This window comes from Anolis carolinensis, unplaced genomic scaffold (assembly GCF_035594765.1).
Source record: "Anolis carolinensis isolate JA03-04 unplaced genomic scaffold, rAnoCar3.1.pri scaffold_7, whole genome shotgun sequence".
Lineage (NCBI taxonomy): Eukaryota > Metazoa > Chordata > Lepidosauria > Squamata > Dactyloidae > Anolis > Anolis carolinensis.
In genome coordinates this window covers 29,032,927-29,053,354 of record NW_026943818.1, presented here as the reverse complement: position 1 = coordinate 29,053,354, position 20,428 = coordinate 29,032,927, and the positions used below count along the sequence as shown (strand labels likewise).

General features: G+C 42.2%; 1 protein-coding gene across 1 annotated transcript; it reads left to right on the top strand.

Annotated features, from left to right (window-relative positions):
- The first annotated feature begins 2,016 nt into the window (after nucleotides 1–2,016).
- psph (phosphoserine phosphatase) lies at nucleotides 2,017–19,838 on the top strand. Its single transcript, XM_062960511.1, has 6 exons — nucleotides 2,017–2,173; nucleotides 10,901–11,059; nucleotides 13,323–13,457; nucleotides 13,654–13,799; nucleotides 19,197–19,345; nucleotides 19,567–19,838. The coding sequence occupies exons 2-6, from the start codon at nucleotides 10,920–10,922 to the stop codon at nucleotides 19,675–19,677; spliced, it is 681 nt and encodes a 226-aa protein (XP_062816581.1). The 5' UTR covers nucleotides 2,017–2,173; nucleotides 10,901–10,919; the 3' UTR covers nucleotides 19,678–19,838.
- The last annotated feature ends 590 nt before the right edge of the window (nucleotides 19,839–20,428 follow it).

Below are 20,428 nucleotides of genomic sequence, written 5' to 3'. Positions count from 1 at the left end.
AAGCGTCCGAAACCACACTCCGGACACGCCAATCGGCGCGGAACACGGGATCCACGTGATGCATTTCGGCAAGTCGTGTGGGGCCCGTCCCCGCCTCCGTTAGCCAAAAATGTCAATCATCATCATCATAATAATAATTGATTTCTGTCTGTTCTTGGCCTGGCGTGTTCCTGTGTTCTTAGCCAATTGCAGATCCACCGTGTTTATTTTTATTTATTTTTTAAGTTACGGTATTTATATCCCGCGGATCACATTATACACACATACAAGGCAGACATTCAATGCGTTAACATAGAACAGAGGCAAAGACAAACACAGGCTCCGAGCTGGCCTCGAACTCTATTGGTCAGAGTGATTTGTTGCAGCTGCCTGCCCACCGGCCTGCGCCACAGCCCGGGTGTTGACTCTTAGCATTTGTTTCCAAGTGTTCGTAGACCACTTCCTTAAGGATCATTTTCCAGGATCTCGCCTGGTATCGGCGATGGGCCGAAACTCACAAAACGAACCTCGACAGGGACAAATGCAAGAGACTTCACTTTGGCAGAAAAAACAACAGCCGTGAAAAGCCGTGGCGCGGAAAGGAATTTTCCACTGCGTCCGCTTTCGTTATCAGGCCGGCGGCGGAGGAACAAGAATCCAAAGGACAAGGACACAATCCACCTGCAATAATGATACGAGTTGCAGCGAGAGCACTGACTTTGCAATCTCGCCAGGTGTCATGATCTCGGTCGGCTGACAAAGAACAGATGCCAGCCATAAAACGGGACAGCCATAAAACCTCAATTACCCTCTGGTATGTGAGAGCCCCTATATAAATGGGCTAAAGAGAAGGTTTTGCAATTACCCTCTGGTATGTGAGAGCCCCTATATAAACGGGCTAAAGAGAAGGTTCTGCAATTACCCTCTGGTATGTGAGAGCCCCTATATAAACGGGCTAAAGAGAAGGTACTGGTATTCTGTACAATAAAACATGTTATGTCATGATCTCCAATCTTTGACATCTCCAGTTGACTGACAAAGAACAGATGCCAGCCATAAAAACGGGCCAGCCATAAAACCTCAATTACCCACTGGTATGTGAGAGTCCCCTATATAAACGGGCTAAAGAGAAGGTTCTGCAATTACCCTCTGGTATGTGAGAGCCCCTATATAAATGGGCTAAAGAGAAGGTTCTGCAATTAAAGGTAAATGACCTTGGGGACCCCTGCACCATAGGAACTTGGAAAGTAAGATCTATGAGCCAGGGCTAGTAGTAATAATAATGGGTATTTGGGGTAAGGCTGGATGGCCTTTGGGGCTCCCTGCTTTCCCAGAGCTCAAGGTGGCCCCGCCCACTCCTCGCTGAGCCGGGGCCAGGGTGGCCAATCAGCACTGAGGGGGCGTGGTTTGGGCATCAGCCCCGCCCCCTTTCCCAACTAGGCAAAGCTCAACTCGATGGGCCGGGGCTGGGGCGGCCAGTCAGCGCTGAGGGGGTGTGGTTTGGGTTCTGCCACGCCCCCTTTCCCAACTCTAGCCAAAGCTCAACTCGCTGAGCTGGAGGGAGGACGTCCAATCAGCTTTTAGGGGGTGTGGTTTGGGTTCTGCCACGCCCCCTTCCAACTCTAGCCATTACCAAAGCTCAACTCGCTGAGCTGGAGGGAGGACGTCCAATCAGCTTTTAGGGGGTGTGGTTTGGGTTATGCCACGCCCCCTTCCAACTCTAGCCATTACCAAAGCTCAACTCGCTGAGCTGGAGGGAGGACGTCCAATCAGCTTTGAGAAGGCGTGGTTTGGGTTCTACCACGCCCCCTTTCCAACTCTAGCCAAAGCTCAACTCGCTGAGCTGGAGGGAGGACGTCCAATCAGCTTTGAGAAGGCGTGGTTTGGTTCTACCCCGCCCCGTTCCCCAACTGTAGCCGAAGCTCCATGTGGCCCCGCCCACTTGTCCGCTGAGCCGGGGCCAGGGCGGCCAATCAGCGCCGAGGGGCGTGGTGTGTGTTCCGCCCCGCCCCTTCCCCCTGCTTGTGTCCCCGGGCGGGAGCTGTGTCCGGGCGGCAGAGCGGTGGCAGGCCCTTCGCCCAGCTGATCGCAACGGAGCCCGGGACCCGACCCTGGCGCTGCCCGGCCCGGCCCTGTCGCGGAGGGGGCTCGCCGCCCTCCTCCTCCCGCTCCGCCTCCGGAAGGCCCCGCCCCTGTGAGTACTACCACTCCCACCCCAGGCAGGAAGCAGCCAGGCTTCGGAGCCGCAAGGCTATTCAGTGCTTGGCAGCAAGAGGATGTGTATCAGGGTGGACTACAACTCCCAGCATCCCCCGTGGTATTCCCTGATGGGATAGATAGATGGATGGATAGATTGGTAGATTGGTAGATTGATAGATGGATGGATGGATAGATTGGTGGATTGATTGATGGATGGATGGATAGATTGGTAGATTGATTGATGGATGGATGGATATATAGATTGGTTGATTGATTGATTGATTGATGGATGGATATATAGATTGGTAGATTGATTGATTGATGGATATATAGATTGGTAGATTGATTGATTGATGGATGGATGGATAGATTGGTAGATTGATTGATGGATGGATATATAGATTGGTAGATTGATGGATGGATGGATATATAGATTGGTAGATTGATGGATGGATGGATATATAGATTGGTAGATTGATTGATGGATGGATATATAGATTGGTAGATTGATGGATGGATGGATAGATGGATGGATGGATGGATGGATGGATGGATATATAGATTGGTTGGTTGGTAGATTGATTGATTGACAGATGGATGGATATATAGATTGGTTGGTTGGTTGGTAGATTGATTGATTGATTGATTGATTGATGGATGGATGGATATAAAGATTGGTAGATTGATGGATGGATGGATGGATATAAAGATTGGTAGATTGATGGATGGATGGATGGATGGATGGATATAAAGATTGGTAGATTGATTGATGGATGGATGGATACATGGATAGATGGATGAATGGAAAGACTGGTTGATTGATTGATGGATATGTGGATGGATGGACTGGTAGAGTGATTGATTGATTGATGGATGGATAGATGGATGGATATATAAATTGGTTGGTTGGTTGATTAATGGATGGATAAATGGATGGATACGTGGATAGATGGATGAATGGAAAGACTGGTTGATTGATTGATGGATGGATAGATTGGTAGATTGATTGATTGATTGATCGATGGATGGATATAGAGGTTGGTTGGTTGGTTGGTGGATGGATGGATGGATACGTGGATGGATGGTAGATGACTGATATGTGGATGAATGGATAGAAACAAAACATGTCTGTGGAATGATAAGTGGATAGATAGATAGGATGGATGGATGGATGGATAGAATCTATGTGCAGTGATGGAATGACAGGTGGATAAATCGCTAGCAAATACGTGCAGTGAAAGGTGGATACGTAGCTAGGTAGACGGGACAGGTGAGGATGGGACAGGTGAGGATGACGCAACCCTCTTCCAGAGTTTTCCTTCCTTCCTTCCTTCCTTCCCAAACCTGTTCTGGAAGGGTGAGTCAGGAGGGAAGCCAACTCCCTAAACTCCCAAAGGCCGGGATATAATATAAATAATAATACTAATAATAATACTGTAGTAATATAATATCTGTGGTGATGCCAATCATCATCACACTGTAGTATAATATCTGTGACAATGATTCCAACGATAATATTATATTACATTATATTATTATTATTATTATTATTTGGATATCCCACTCTCCTCTCCTAAAGGACAGCCAAAGTGACATTGAAATGAATGGTTGATGATGCCCATGATATTGTTTTATTATATTACAGCATTATTATTATTATTATTATTATTATTATTATTATTATTATTATTATTATTATTTCCTTATTATTATTATTATTATTATTATTATTATTATTTACATGCTATTATTATTGTTATTATTTGGATATCCCACTCTCCTCTCCTAAAGGACAGCCAAAGCGACATTGAAATGAATGGTTGATGATGCCCATGATATTATTTTATTATATTACAGCATTATTATTATTAGTATTATTATTAGTATTAGTATTTCCTTATTATTATTATTATTATTATTATTATTTACATGCTATTATTATTATTTTAATATTATTATTATTTCATTATTATTATTTACATATTATTGTTATCATTTCCATATTATTATTATTTACATATTATTATTATTTCCATATAATTATTATTTTCATATTATTATTATTATTATTTCTATATTATTGTATTATTATTATTTTATTATGACGCAGCAAACAAGACAGATCTGCTGGATTTCGTATCACAAAATCACAAGTCGAACACTTCCCAAGTGTCTAGGACTGTGTGATGTATTATTATTATTATTATTATTATTATTATTATTATTATTATTATTATTATGACATAGCAAACAAGATAGACATGCTGGATTTCGTATCACAAAACCACAAGTCGAACATTTGCCAAGTGTCTAGGACTGTGTGATGTATTTTCAGATTGAAATCCCAGTCGGGTGGCCTTTTGCAGTTGGCAGATCGTGATTTTGTCAATGAATCCTTTGGGCCACATAGTTGTGCCTCTGTTTGTAGTCTTGTACTGGGTTTTTTTGTCAGCTCTAGTTTGTAGTGCGGTTTTCTTGTACTGGTTTTTTTGGTCAGCTCTAGTTTGTAGTGCGGTTTTCTTGTACGTTTTTGTCAGCTCTAGTTTGTAGTGCGGTTTTCTTGTACTGGTTTTTTTTTTGGTCAGCTCTAGTTTGTAGTGCGGTTTTCTTGTACTGGTTTTTTTTGGTCAGCTCTAGTTTGTAGTGCGGTTTTCTTGTACTGGTTTTTTTGGTCAGCTCTAGTTTGTAGTGCGGTTTTCTTGTACGTTTTTGTCAGCTCTAGTTTGTAGTGCGGTTTTCTTGTATTGGTTTTTTTTTGGTCAGCTCTAGTTTGTAGTGCGGTTTTCTTGTACTGGTTTTTTTTTTGGTCAGCTCTAGTTTGTAGTGCGGTTTTCTTGTACTGATTTTTTTTTTGTCAGCTCTAGTTTGTAGTGCGGTTTTCTTGAATGTTTTTTTTGGTCAGCTCTAGTTTGTAGTGCGGGTTTCTTGTACTGGTTTTTTGGTCAGCTCTAGTTTGTAGTGCGGTTTTCTTGAATGGTTTTTTTGGTCAGCTCTAGTTTGTAGTGCGGTTTTCTTGTACTGGGTTTTTTTGGTCAGCTCTAGTTTGTAGTGCGGTTTTCTTGTACTGGTTTTTTTTTGGTCAGCTCTAGTTTGTAGTGCGGTTTTCTTGTACTGGTTTTTTTTTGGTCAGCTCTAGTTTGTAGTGCGGTTTTCTTGTACTGGTTTTTTTTTTTGTCAGCTCTAGTTTGTAGTGCGGTTTTCTTGTACTGGTTTTTTTTTGTCAGCTCTAGTTTGTAGTGCGGTTTTTTTGTACTGTTTTTTTTTTTGTCAGCTCTAGTTTGTAGTGCGGTTTTCTTGTACTGGTGTTTTTTGGTCAGCTCTAGTTTGTAGTGCGGTTTTCTTGTACTGGTTTTTTTTTTGTCAGCTCTAGTTTGTAGTGCGGTTTTCTTGTACTGGGTTTTTTTTTGGTCAGCTCTAGTTTGTAGTGCGGTTTTCTTGTACTGGTTTTTTTTTTGTCAGCTCTAGTTTGTAGTGCGGTTTTCTTGTACTGGTTTTTTTTGGTCAGCTCTAGTTTGTAGTGCGGGTTTCTTGTACTGGTTTTTTTTTTTGTCAGCTCTAGTTTGTAGTGCGGTTTTTTTGTACTGGTTTTTTGTCTGCTGTGCTTTGAGGAGTTTCTGAATTTTGACTTTCCATATTATTATTATTATTATTATTAGGGCTTCAGGGCTGTCCTTCCTGGGCTTCAAAGGGTAGAGAAGAGGGAAAGGGGAAAATTGCATGCTCAGCACCGGCGGGTTACATAAATCTCCCAGGGCGCATGATGCAACTCCAGCGCTGATTGCCTGCTTGCCGGGTTCGAGAGACCTGGCAAAGGCAACAGCAGCCGCGGGGTCAACATCCCCACGGTTCAAAGAGGGCAAAGGGAAGGGAAGGGCCGAGAAAGGACACAGGGAACCTAGCCTTGGAAGGGGCTCCCAGAGGACATCCAGTCCAACCCTCGTGTCTGTGTATAGATCAATATCTAGCTACCGATTATGGAACGAATCTCTCAATCAATCATGGAATGAATCTATCTAATTATCTATCTATCAGTCATGGAATGAATCTAATTATCTATTTATCATGGAATCAATCAATCAGGGAACGAATCAATCACTCAATCAATCATGGAATTAATCTATCTAATGATCTATCTATCTATCATGGAATTAATCTATCTAATGATCTATCTATCTATCATGGAATTAATCTATCTATCCACCTATCAGGGAATGAATCTCTCTGTCACTCATGGAATAAATCTTTCTAATTATCTATCTATCATGGAGTCCAGCCATCCATCCACGTATCCATCTGTCCATCTATCTATCCATCCATCCACATATCCATCCATCCACGTATCCATCTATCCCATCTATCCATCCATCCACGTATCCATTTATCCTATTTATCCATCCATTCATCCATCCACGTATCATCCATCTATCTATCTATCTATCTATCTATCTATCTATCTATCTATCTATCAGGGAATGAAGCTCTCTATCAGTCATGGAATAAATTTATCTAATTATCTATCTATCATGGAGTCCATCCATCCATCCACGTATCCCTCTATCCACCTATCCATCCATCCATCCATGTATCCATCTATCCTATCTATCTATCCATCCAACCATCCATCCATCCACATATCCATCCTATTTATCCATCCATCCATCCACATATCATCTATCTATCTATCTATCTATCTATCTATCTATCTATCTATCTATCAGGGAATGAATCTCTCTATCACTCATGGAATAAATCTATCTAATTATCTATCTATCATGTAGTCCATCCATCCATCCATCCATCCACGTATCCATCTATCCTATCTATCTATCCTATCCTATCTATCTATCTATCTATCTATCTATCTATCTATCTATCTATCTATCCATCCATCCATCAACATATCCATCTACTCATCCACGTATCTATCCATGTATCCGTCCATCCATCCACGTATCATCTGTCTTATCTATCAATTCATGCACGTATCCATCTATCCTATCTATCTATCCATCCATCCATCCATCAACATATCCATCTACTCATCCACGTATCTATCCACGTATCCATCCACCCACCCATCCATCCATCCACGTATCATCTATCTTATCTATCCATCCATCCATCCACGTCTCTATCTATCCTATCTATCTATCTATCTATCTATCTATCTATCTATCTATCCATCCATCCATTAATCCATCAACATATCCATCTACTCATCCACGTATCTATCCAAGTATCCATCCATCCATGTATCCATCCATTCATCCATCCATCCATGTATCATCTATCTTATCTATCCATCCATCCATCCATCCATGTCTCTATCTATCCTATCTATCCATCCATCCATCCATCCATCCATCCATGTCTCTATCTATCCTATCCATCCATCCATCCATCCATCCATCCATCCATCCATGTCTCTATCTATCCTATCTATCCATCCATCCATCCATCCATCCATCCATCCATCCATCCATGTCTCTATCTATCCTATCTATCCATCCATCCATCCATCCATCCATCCATCCATGTCTCTATCTATCCTATCTATCCATCCATCAATCCATCCATCAATCAACATATCCATCTACTCATCCACATATCTATCCACGTATCCATCCATCCATCCACCCATACATCTATCTACCATAGACTCTTGGAATTGGAAGGGACCCCAAGGCCCCTTCTTAGAATCCTAGAATAATGGAATCCTAGAACCCTAGAGTTGGAAGAGACCTCATGGGCCATCCAGTCCAACCCCATTCTGCCACGAAACAGGGAAATCGCATTCGAAGCACCCCTGACAACCAAACCATCACCACGGAACCAGGTCAGAAGAACCATCTGGAGGGATGGGAAGCTGCCCTTCCGTTCCGTTGGGTGTCCTCAAGCGAGAGTGCTGCTTCAGGTGGGAGGGGGGGGAGGAAGCCTTTATTTCCTGATCATTATGATAATAATTATCAGGAGATGATAATAATTATAGATCTGGATGGAGTCAGGGAGGTCCGGTCCGACTTGACGTCATCCCGACCATGCAATGCCTCTCAGATGTTGCTCAACGGCTCTTACGTTTCGGTGGGAATGCCCTTCGGGATACACAACGCCCCTCTTGCAATGTGGGTGGGTGGGGAGGAGACGGGGACATTGTGTCATGGCTTTGGGGACCCGTGACGCAGGTCACCGCCCTTTCCCGGGCTTTCCTAACCTTCCTGGATGAGGAAAGGCCTAGACATATGTTGTTCCGAGGGGCAAAGACCCCTAATTCCTCCCCTCTCGTCTCGCCTGAGCAAACAGCGTCCGGAGGAGGCAGAAGGGATCCCATTAGCACCCCAGGAGGGACATTATAGTATTATAATATCATACTATTATATTAATATTATATCATTAATATTATAATAATATTATAATAATAATAAATATAATAATAATACTATGAAGCACTAATAAAGTATAATAAAAATAATAATTAAAATATGAAACACTAATAATATATAATAATAAAGATAATATTGTGAAACACTAATAATATGTAATAATAATAAAGATAATAATACTATGAAACACTAATAATAATATATAATAATAATACCATGAAGCACTAATATATAACAATAATAATACAGTTCTATGAAACCCTAATAATATCTATATATATAAACGGGTAATGAAATTTCGGCCTAGGACAAAACAACAAAACTACACATCCCAGAAACACTAAACTTGGCAGCACAATCCCTCATCCATGCCTCTACGTTCATGCAACAAAAAGCTGCAGCTACTCCAGAAAACGGCCAGGCTTTGAGACTGCAAGGCTATTCACTGCTATTCCACCTGGCCAACAAAGGATTCCCATAAGCCACAGCAACGCGTGGCCGGGCAAAGCTAGTATAATATAATAATAATAAATATAATACAGTAGAGTCTCGCTTATCCAACATAAACGGGCTGGCAGAACGTTGGATAAGCGAATATGTTGGATAATAAGGAGGCATTAAGGAAAAGCCTATTACACATCAAATTAGGTTATGATTTTACAAATGAAGCACCAAAACATCATGTTTTACAACAAATTTGACAGAAAAAGTAGTTCAATGCGCAGTCATGTTATGTTGTAATTACTGTATTTACGAATTTAGCACCAAAATATCACGATTTATTGAAAACATTGACTACAAAAATGCGTTGGATAATCCAGAACGTTGGATAAGCGAGTGTTGGATAAGTGAGACTCTACTGTATATAATAATAATACAGTTCTATGAAACCCTAACAATATATAATATATAATAATAAATATAATACTATGAAAAACTAGTAATACCACATAATAATAATAAATATAATAATACTATGAAACACTGATAATAATACGATGAAACACTAATAATAATACCGTGAAACACTAATATATAATAATAATAATAATAATAATACAGTACGGCACCGGACAAAACAACAAAACTAAACACCCCACAACCTCGAAAATTGACAGCACAACCCCTCATCCACGCCTCTAGGTTGATACAACAAAAAGAAAAGAAAAATAAAGTCCTAATTAGAGAGAGAGAGGAATAATTGCTTTTATCCAATTGCTGCCAGTTAGAAGGCTAAGCTCTGCCCACTTGGTCTCCTAGCAACCCACTCAGCCCAGGGGACAGGCAGAGTTAGGCCTCAGGCCTATAAAATACAGACACCACCAGACAACGCCACAGCAACGCGTGGCCGGGCACAGCTAGTAATAAATATAATAATACTATGAAACAATAATAATAATAAGTTTTAATAATAATAATAAGTTTTAATAATAATAATAAGTTTAATAATAATAATAATAAGTTTTAATAATAATAATAATAATAATAATAAGTTTTAATAATAATAATAATAAGTTTTAATAATAATAATAATGTTTTAATAATAATAATAATAATAAGTTTTAATAATAATAATAATGTTTTAATAATAATAATAAGTTTTAATAATAATAATAATAAGTTTTAATAATAATAATAATAAGTTTTAATAATAATAATAATAATAAGTTTTAAAAATAATAATAATAAGTTTTAATAATAATAATAATAATAATAAGTTTTAATAATAATAATGTTTTAATAATAATAATAATAAGTTTTAATAATAATAATAATAATAAGTTTTAATAATAATAATAAGTTTTAATAATAATAATAATAAGAAGAAGTTTTAATAATAATAATAATAATAAGAAGTTTTAATAATAATAATAATGTTTTAATAATAATAAGTTTTAATAATAATAATAAGTTTTAATAATAATAATAAGTTTTAATAATAATAATAATAATGTTTTAATAATAATAAGTTTTTTGGAGTGTGGGCATGACTTCCAAAGTCGGGAAATAATGTTTCCAGGCCAGGAGCGTATTCCAGTCTGGAGCCCGTTCTTCTCGGTGCCGGATCCCGGGCCGGGTGCCAAGGCTCTTGACGTCAGGGGCGCCTTGACTGGGTGCCCAAGGCCAGAGCCCACAACGGGCCAATGCCAACAAATGGGCCGCGGCACCGCCCCCGCCCCGCCCCCCCCACCCCGGCCCCGGGCTCAAAGGGAGCTCCCCGCCGGCCGAGGCTCCCTTCCCGCCCTGTCCGGCCCGGCCCCCACGATGGCCCAGACCTGGAAGCAGCAGCAGCAGGACAGCCACCACAACAACCCCGGCGTGGTCTTGCTCTGCCCCCCCAGGAAGGCGCCCCAGAGGAGCATGGCCTCGCTGGCGGAGCTCAAGGAGACCTTCCTGGCCGCCGACGCCGTCTGCTTCGACGTGGACAGCACCGTCATCCGGGAGGAAGGCATCGACGAGCTGGCCAAGTTCTGCGGGGTCGGAGACGCCGTGGCCGAAATGTACGCCCCCCCCCCCCCCATACCTCGCTCCTTCCTCCTCCTTCCGTCTCCTCGTCTTCCTCCGTCTCCTCGTCTTCCTCCGTCTCCTCGTCTTCCTCCGTCTCCTCGTCTTCCTCCGTCTCTTCATTTCCTCCGTCTCCTCGTCTTCCTCCGTCTCTCCTCCTTCCTCCATCTCTTCCTCCTCAGTCTCTTCTGCTTCCTCTGTCTCCTCATCATCCTCTGTCTCCTCTTCGTCCTCCATCTCATCTTCCTCCTCTGTCTCTTCTCCTTCCTCTGTCTCCTCTTCGTCCTCCATCTCATCTTCTTCCTCCGTCTCCTCGTCTTCCTCCGTCTCCTCGTCATCCTCCGTCTCCTCATCTTCCTCCGTCTTTTCTTCATCCTCCGTCTCTTCTGCTTCCTTCGTCTTTTCTTCCTCCTCTGTCTCTTCTCCTTCCTCTGTCTCCTCTTCGTCCTCCATCTCATCTTCTTCCTCCGTCTCTCCTCCTTCCTCCATCTCTTCCTCCTCAGTCTCTTCTGCTTCCTCCGTCTCTTCTTCCTCCTCCATCTCTTCTTCCTCCGTCTCTTCTCCTTCCTCTGTCTCCTCATCATCCTCTGTCTCCTCTTCGTCCTCCGTCTCATCTTCTTCCTCCATCTCTTCCTCCTCTCTCTTCTTCCTCCATCTCTTCCTCCTCAGTCTCTTCTGCTTCCTCCGTCTCTTCTTCCTCCTCCATCTCTTCTTCCTCTGTCTCTTCTCCTTCCTCTGTCTCCTCATCATCCTCTGTCTCCTCTTCGTCCTCCGTCTCATCTTCTTCCTCCATCTCTCCTCCTTCCTCCATCTCTTCCTCCTCCGTCTCGTCTGCTTCCCCCGTCTCTCCTTCCTCCTCCGTCTCTCCTTCCTCCTCCGTCTCCTCGTCTTCCTTCATCTCCTCGTCATCCTCCATCTCCTTCCTCGTCCGTCTCTTCTGCTTCCTCCATCTCTCCCTCCTCCACCTCTCGTTCCTCCTCCATCTCTTCTTCCTCCGTCTCTTCATTTCCTCAGTCTCCTCGTCTTCCTTCATCTCCTCGTCCTTTGTCTCATCTTCCTCCGTCTTTTCTTCCTCCTCCATCTCTTCTTCCTCCGTCTCTTCCTCCTCCTCTGTCTCGTCTCCTTCCTCTGTCTCCTCATCATCCTCTGTCTCCTCTTCGTCCTCCATCTCATCTTCTTCCTCCGTCTCTTCTCCTTCCTCCATCTCTTCCTCCTCTGTCTCTTCTTCCTCCATCTCTTCCTCCTCCGTCTCTTCTGCTTCCTTCGTCTCTTCTTCCTCCTCTGTCTCTTCTTCCTCCTCCGTCTCTCCTTCCTCTGTCTCTTCTTCCTCCTCCGTCTCTTCTCCTTCCTCCATCCTCCTTCCTCCATCTCTTCCTCCTCCGTCTCTTCTGCTTCCCCCGTCTCTCCTTCCTCCTCCGTCTCTTCTTCCTCCGTCTCTTCTTCCTCCTCTGTCTCTTCTTCCTCCGTCTCTCCTTCCTCCATCTCTTCTGCTTCCTCAGTCTCTCCTTCTTCCTCCATCTCTCCTTCTCCATCTCTTCTTCCTCCTCTGTCTCTTCTCCTTCCTCTGTCTCCTCTTCTTCCTCCTCCATCTCATCTTCTTTCTCCATCTCTCCTACGTCCTCCGTCTCGTCGTCTTCCTCCACCGTCTCTTCTTCCCCTTCTGTCTCTTCTTCTTCTTTTGTCTCTTCTAATTCCTGTCTCTCTTCTTCCCGCTCCGTCTCTTCTATGTCCTCCATCTCTTCTTCTTCCTCCGTCTCCTCTTCCTCCTCTGTCTCTTTTTCTTCCTCCGTCTCTTCTCCTTCCTCAGTCTCTTCTTCCTCTGTCTCTTCTAATTCCTGTCTCTTCTTCCCCCTTCGTCTCCTTTACGTTCTCCATCTCTTCTTTTTCGTCTCTTCCTCCACTGTCTCTTCTTCCGTCTCTTCTTCTTCTTCCTCTGTCTCTACTAATTCCTGTCTCCTCTTCTTCCTCCGTCTCCTCTTCCTCCTCTTCTTACTCCGTCTCTTCTTCGTCTCTTCCTCCTCTGTCTCTTTTTCTTCCTCTGTCTCTTCTTCCTCCTCTGTCTCTTCTTCCTCCTCCATCTCTTTTTCCTCTGTCTCTTCTAATTCCTGTCTCTTCTTCTTCCTCCGTCTCCTCTTCCTCCTCTTCTTACTCCGTCTCTTCTTACTCCGTCTCTTCTTCCTCAGTCTCTTCTCCTTCCTCCGTCTCTTCTTCTTCCTCCTCCTGAACATGTTTTCTTTCACCCCCCACGTTGTGATGCAGGACTCGCCGTGCGATGGGAGGCTCGGTCACCTTCAAGGCGGCGCTCACGGCCCGCTTGGGGCTCATCCGCCCGTCTTACGAGCAGGTCCAGAAGCTCATCTCGGAGCATCCACCACAACTGACCCCGGGGATCAGGTGAGACGACTTCACCTGCCTTTCGGGGGGGGGGGTGTTGACCCTTCCCTATGCTAAACAAAGCTAGGAGATGTATGGGACCCCCGACTCGCAAAGACTATGCCCCTGTGAGGGAAAGGAAATCGAGACAACGGAATGACTATGCCCCTGTGAGGGTAAAGAAATCGAAACAATACAACAACATCTTTTCTTGCAGGGAGCTGGTCAACCGGCTGCAGCAGCGGGGCGTCCAGGTCTTCCTGGTCTCGGGCGGGTTCCAGAGCATCGTGGAACACGTGGCCTCCCAGCTCGGCATCCCCGCCGCCAACGTCTTCGCCAACCGGCTCAAGTTCTACTTCAACGGTAAGCGCCGGAGCCACATCGCCTCCCATAAGGACTATTCAAGGGTCTGGGAGACCGAGGGTCAGGTCTCCGTCCAGTCATAGAGACCCAACTCTATGGTCTGATAATAATAGTAATAATAATAATAGGGTCGAGTCTCGGTCCGGTCATAGAGACCCAACTCTATGGGTATAATATTAATAATAATAATAGTAATAATAGGGCCGAGTCTCGGTCCGGTCATAGAGACCCAACTCTATGGTTCTAATATTAATATTAATAATAATAATAGTAATAATAGGGCCGAGTCTCGGTCCGGTCATAGAGACCCAACTCTATGGTTCTAATATTAATATTAATAATAATAATAGTAATAATAGGGCCGAGTCTCGGTCCGGTCATAGAGACCCAACTCTATGGGTATAATAATAATAATAATAGTAATGATAGGGTCGAGTCTTCATAGTAATAATAATAATAGGGTCGAGTCTCCGTCCGGCCATAGAGACCCAACTCTATGGATATAATATTAATATTAATAATAATAATAGTAATAATAGGGCCGAGTCTCGGTCCGGTCATAGAGACCCAACTCTATGTGTCTAATAATAATAATAATAATAGGATTGAGTCTCCGTCCAGTCATAGAGACCCAACTCTATGGGTATAATAATAATAATAATAGTAATGATAGGGTCGAGTCTTCACAGTAATAATAATAATAGGGTCGAGTCTCCATCCGGTCATAGAGACCCAACTCTATGTGTCTAATAATAATAATAATAATAGGATTGAGTCCCCGTCTAGTCATAGAGACCCAACTCTATGGGTATAATAATAATAATAATAATAATAATAATAATAATGGTAATAATAGGGTCGAGTCTCGGTCCGGTCATAGAGACCCAACTCTATGTGTCTAATAATAATAATAATAATAATAGGATTGAGTCTCCTTCCAGTCATAGAGACCCAACTCTATGGTTCTAATATTAATATTAATAATAATAATAATAGTAATAATAGGGCCGAGTCTCGGTCCGGTCATAGAGACCCAACTCTATGTGTCTAATAATAATAATAATAATAATAATAATAGGATTGAGTCTCCGTCCAGTCATAGAGACCCAACTCTATGGGTATAATAATAATAATAATAATAATAGTAATGATAGGGTCGAGTCTTCATAGTAATAATAATAATAGGGTCGAGTCTCGGTCCGGTCATAGAGACCCAACTCTATGTGTCTAATAATAATAATAATAATAGGATTGAGTCTCCGTCTAGTCATAGAGACCCAACTCTATGGGTATAATAATAATAATAATAATAATAATGGTAATAATAGGGTCGAGTCTCGGTCCGGTCATAGAGACCCAACTCTATGTGTCTAATAATAATAATAATAATAATAGGATTGAGTCTCCTTCCAGTCATAGAGACCCAACTCTATGGTTCTAATATTAATATTAATAATAATAATAATAGTAATAATAGGGCCGAGTCTCGGTCCGGTCATAGAGACCCAACTCTATGGGTATAATAATAATAATAACAGTAATGATAGGGTCGAGTCTTCATAGTAATAATAATAATAGGGCCGAGTCTCGGTCTGGTCATAGAGACCCAACTCTATGGGTATTATAATAATAATAACAGTAATGATAGGGTCGAGTCTTCATAGTAATAATAATAATAGGGCCGAGTCTCGGTCCGGTCATAGAGACCCAACTCTATGGGTATAATAATAATAATAACAGTAATGATAGGGTCGAGTCTTCATAGTAATAATAATAATAGGGTCGAGTCTCGGTCCGGTCATAGAGACCCAACTCTATGGGTATTATAATAATAATAATAATAACAACAACAACAACAATAATAACAATAACAACAACAATAATAATAGGGTTGAGTCTCGGTCCGGTCATAGAGACCCAACTCTATGGGTCTAATAATAATAATAATAATAATAGTAATAATAGGGTCGAGTCTCAGTCCGGTCATAGAGACCCAACTCTATGGGTATAATAATAATAATAATAATAACAACAATAACAACAACAATAATAATAGGGTTGAGTCTCGGTCCGGTCATAGAGACCCAACTCTATGGGTCTAATAATAATAATAATAATAATAATAATAATAATAATAGTAATAATAGGGTCGAGTCTCCGTCCGGTCATAGAGACCCAACTCTATGGTCTGATAATAATAATAATAGTAATAATAATAATAGGGTCGAGTCTCCATCCGGTCATAGAGACCCAACTCTGTGGGTCTAATAATAATAATAATAGTAATAATAGGGTCAAGTCTCCGTCTGGTCATAGAGACCCAACTCTAGGGTCTGATAATAATAGTAATAATAATAGTAATAATAGGGTCGAGACTCCGTCTGGTTATAGAAACCCAACTCTATGGGTCTAATAATAATAATAATAATAATAATAATAATAATAATAATAATAGTAATTATAGGGTCGAGACTCCGTCCGATCATAGAGACCCAACTCTATGGTCTGATAATAATAGTAATAATAATAGTAATAATAGGGTCGAGTCTCCATCCGGTCTGATAATAATAGTAATAATAATAATAGGGTCAAGTCTCGGTCCAGTCATAGAGACCCAGCTCTATGGGTCTAATAATAATAATAATAGTAATAATAGGGTCGAGACTCGGTCCGGTCATAGAGACCCAATATGGTTCTAATATTAATATTAATAATAATAATAGTAATAATAGGGTCGAGTCTCCGTCCGGCCATAGAGACCCAACTTTGTGGGTCTAATAATAATAATAATAATAATAATAATAATAATAATAGTAATAATAGGGTCAAGTTTCCATCCGGTCATAGAGACCCAACTCTATGGTTCTAATATTAATAATAATAGTAATAATAGGGTCGAGTCTCCTTCCGGTCATAGAGACCCAACTCTATGGTTCTAATATTAATAATAATAGTAATAATAGGGTCGAGTCTACATCCGGTCATAGAGACCCAACTCTATGGGTATAATAATAATATTAATAGTAATGATAGTGTCGAGTCTCGGTCCGGTCATAGAGACCCCCAACTCTATGGTCTGATAATAATAGTAATAATAATAATAGGGTCAAGTCTCTGTCTGGTCATAGAAACTCAACTCTATGGGTCTGATAATAATTAGTAATAATAATAATAATAATAATAGGGTTGAATCTCCATCCGGTCATAGAAACCCAACTCTATGGGTCTGATGATGATAATAATAATAATAATAATAATAATAATATAATTATAATAATAATATAGTAACCCTATTGTCCTGCCTGGCTGAAAGGGGGTTTGTATTTATCCTTTGGACCCGGAGCTGTTTTGCTGAGGTCAACCACAGCGGGACAAAGTCCTTCCCTTCACCTTGGTGGACTGGCTCGCTTTTTCCGAGCGACGCAATGACCCTGATAAGCGGTTCCTTTCTGCGAAACCGGCCGACTCCTGAGTTAAACCTTAACCGAAGGAAGGACTCAATGGACCCAAGCCAAAAAACCCGATCCTCAGCCTCCTGCAAAGGCCATCCAGTCCATTATTATTATTATTATTATTATTATTATTATTATTATTATTATTATTATTATTTTATTATGACACAGCAAACAAGATAATATGCTGGATTTCATATCACAAAATCACAAGTCGAACACTTCCCAAGTGTCTAGGACTGTGTGATGTATTTTCGGATTGAGATCCCAGTAGGGTGGCCTTTTGCAGTTGGCAGATCGTAATTTTGTCAATGTCTATTGTTTCCAAATGCCGGCTGAGATCTTTTGGCACGGCACCCAGTGTGCCCATCACCACCGGGACCACCTGCACTAGTTTCTGCCAGAGTTTTTGAAGTTTAATCTTGACGTCCTGAGAGCGGCTGAGTTTTTCCTGTTGTTTTTCATCAATGCGACTGTCACCTGGGATGGCGACATCCATGATCCAAACCTTGTTCTTTTCCACAACTGTGATGTCTGGTGTGTTGTGTTCCAGAACTTTGTCAGTCTGGATTCGGAAGTCCCACAGTATCTTTGCGTGCTCATTCTCCAAGACTTTTGCAGGTTTGTGATCCCTGCAGGGAGGTGGTACTTGAGGCATAAGTTCCAATGGATCATTTGGGCCACACAGTTGTGCCTCTGTTTGTAGTCTGTCTGTGCAATTTTCTTACAGCAGCTGAGGATATGATCCATGGTTTCGTCGGTTTCCTTGCACAGTCTGCATTTTGGGTCATCAGCTGGTTTTTCGATCTAGGCCTTAATTGCCTTTGTCCTGATGTCTTGCTCCTGGGCTGCAAGGATCAGGCCTTCTGTCTCCTTCTTCAGTGTCCCATTCGTGAGCCAGAGCCAGGTCTTCTCCTTATCAGCTTTTCCTTCAATTTTGTCAAGGAACTTTCCATGCAATGTTTTGTTGTGCCAGCTGTCAGCTCTAGTTTGTAGTGCAGTTTTCTTGCACTGATTCTGCTCTAGTTTGTAGTGCGGTTTTCTTGTACTGGTTTTTTGTCTGCTGTGCTATTATTATTATTATTATTATTATTATTATTATTATTATTATCAGCTTTTCCTTCAATTTTGTCAAGGAACTTTCCATGCAATGTTTTGTTGTGCCAGCTGTCAGCTCTAGTTTGTAGTGCAGTTTTCTTGTACTGATTCTGCTCTAGTTTATAGTGCGGTTTTCTTGTACTGGTTCTGCTCTAGTTTGTAGTGCGGTTTTCTTGTACTGATTCTGCTCTAGTTTGTAGTGCGGTTTTCTTGCACTGATTCTGCTCTAGTTTGTAGTGCGGTTTTCTTGTACTGGTTCTGCTCTAGTTTGTAGTGCGGTTTTCTTGTACTGATTCTGCTCTAGTTTGTAGTGCGGTTTTCTTGTACTGATTCTGCTCTAGTTTGTAGTGCGGTTTTCTTGCACTGATTCTGCTCTAGTTTGTAGTGCGGTTTTCTTGTACTGATTCTGCTCTAGTTTGTAGTGCGGTTTTCTTGTACTGATTCTGCTCTAGTTTGTAGTGCGGTTTTCTTGCACTGATTCTGCTCTAGTTTGTAGTGCGGTTTTCTTGCACTGATTCTGCTCTAGTTTGTCGTGCGGTTTTCTTGTACTGTTTTTTTGTCTGCTGTGCTTTGAGGAGTTTCTGATTTTTGACTTCACTCAAAGCAGGTTCTTCATTTTGCTTGACATATTCTGCCAGGGCATGTTCTTCTTCTTCTTTGCTTGCTTTACTTGTAAGAGTCCTCTGCCCCCTGATCTTCTAGGCAGATATAGCCGGTCAACATCACTGCGAGGGTGCAGTGAATGATGAATGGTCATGAGTTTTCTTGTTTTTCTGTCCAAATTGTCCAGTTATTATTATTATTATTATTATTATTATTATTATTATTATCCCATGACTCTTTGCAGGCGAATACGCCGGGTTCGATGAGACGCAGCCCACGGCGGAGTCGGGCGGGAAGGGCCAGGTCATCAGCTACTTGAAGGAGCAGTTCCAGTTCAAGAAGGTGGTCATGATCGGGGACGGGGCCACCGACATGGAGGCCTGCCCTCCCGGGGTAAGGTCTCCGTGGGGCAAGCGGGTGGGACTAGATGACCTCCGGGGCCCCTTCCCGATTGTCAACAACCCTCCTGGTTAATGAGTCACGCTCTCTGTTAATGATTGGGGCATTATTATCGTTATCGGCTGAGAGAGAGGCCAGCACAGGTACATATATCGGTGCCAAATAAACAGGAGAGCCCACTGCCTTACCTGTCCGTCTGTCTTTTCCTTGGGCAGGACTGCTTCATCGGCTTCGGGGGCAACGTGGTCCGGAAGCAGGTCAAGGAGAAGGCCAAGTGGTACATCTCCCACTTCGACGAGCTGCTCAAAGAGCTGGAGGAGCGATAAAACAAAAATGTTCATACAGACATACATACCTATATTTATATATAGATATATATTTTAAACTAAGGCTAAAAGCGGGGAAAAAAACCTAGGTCTATTTTATTAACACTCTTTTAGGATACATCATGCAATTAAACAAGTCTGGATTGTTGTTTGCAAAACAAGGCGTCTGGGCATTTTCTTTCTTTCTTTCTAGGAGCAGTACCTATTGATCTACTCGCATTTGCATGCTTTCGAACTGCTGGGTTGGCAAGAGCTGGGGCTCACGGCAGGTGCTCGCCTGGCTCCATTGTCTGTAGACACCTCCAAGGGTCATGACTGCTTGGGGCGCCAATGTTAGCCTTCCCACCAATAGGAGAAGTACCTATTGATCTACTCGCATTTGCATGTTTTCGAACTGCTGGGTTGGCAAGAGCTGGGGCTCACGGCAGGTGCTCGCCTGGCTCCATTGTCTGTAGACACCTCCAAGGGTCATGACTGCTTGGGGCGCCAATGTTAGCCTTCCCACCAATAGGAGAAGTACCTATTGATCTACTCGCATTTGCATGTTTTCGAACTGCTGGGTTGGCAAGAGCTGGGGCTCACGGCAGGTGCTCGCCTGGCTCCATTGTCTGTAGACACCTCCAAGGGTCATGACTGCTTGGGGCGCCAATGTTAGCCTTCCCACCAATAGGAGAAGTACCTATTGATCTACTCGCATTTGCATGTTTTCGAACTGCTGGGTTGGCAAGAGCTGGGGCTCACGGCAGGTGCT

Bases quoted from the DNA above. Each gene is read 5' to 3' on its own strand.
- psph (XM_062960511.1), top strand. From the start codon at position 10,920: ATGGCCTCGCTGGCGGAGCTCAAGGAGACCTTCCTGGCCGCCGACGCC. The intron at 13,800-19,196 runs GTAAGCGCCGGA...GACTCTTTGCAG, and splicing joins GCTCAAGTTCTACTTCAACG to GCGAATACGCCGGGTTCGAT. The intron at 19,346-19,566 runs GTAAGGTCTCCG...TTCCTTGGGCAG, and splicing joins TGGAGGCCTGCCCTCCCGGG to GACTGCTTCATCGGCTTCGG.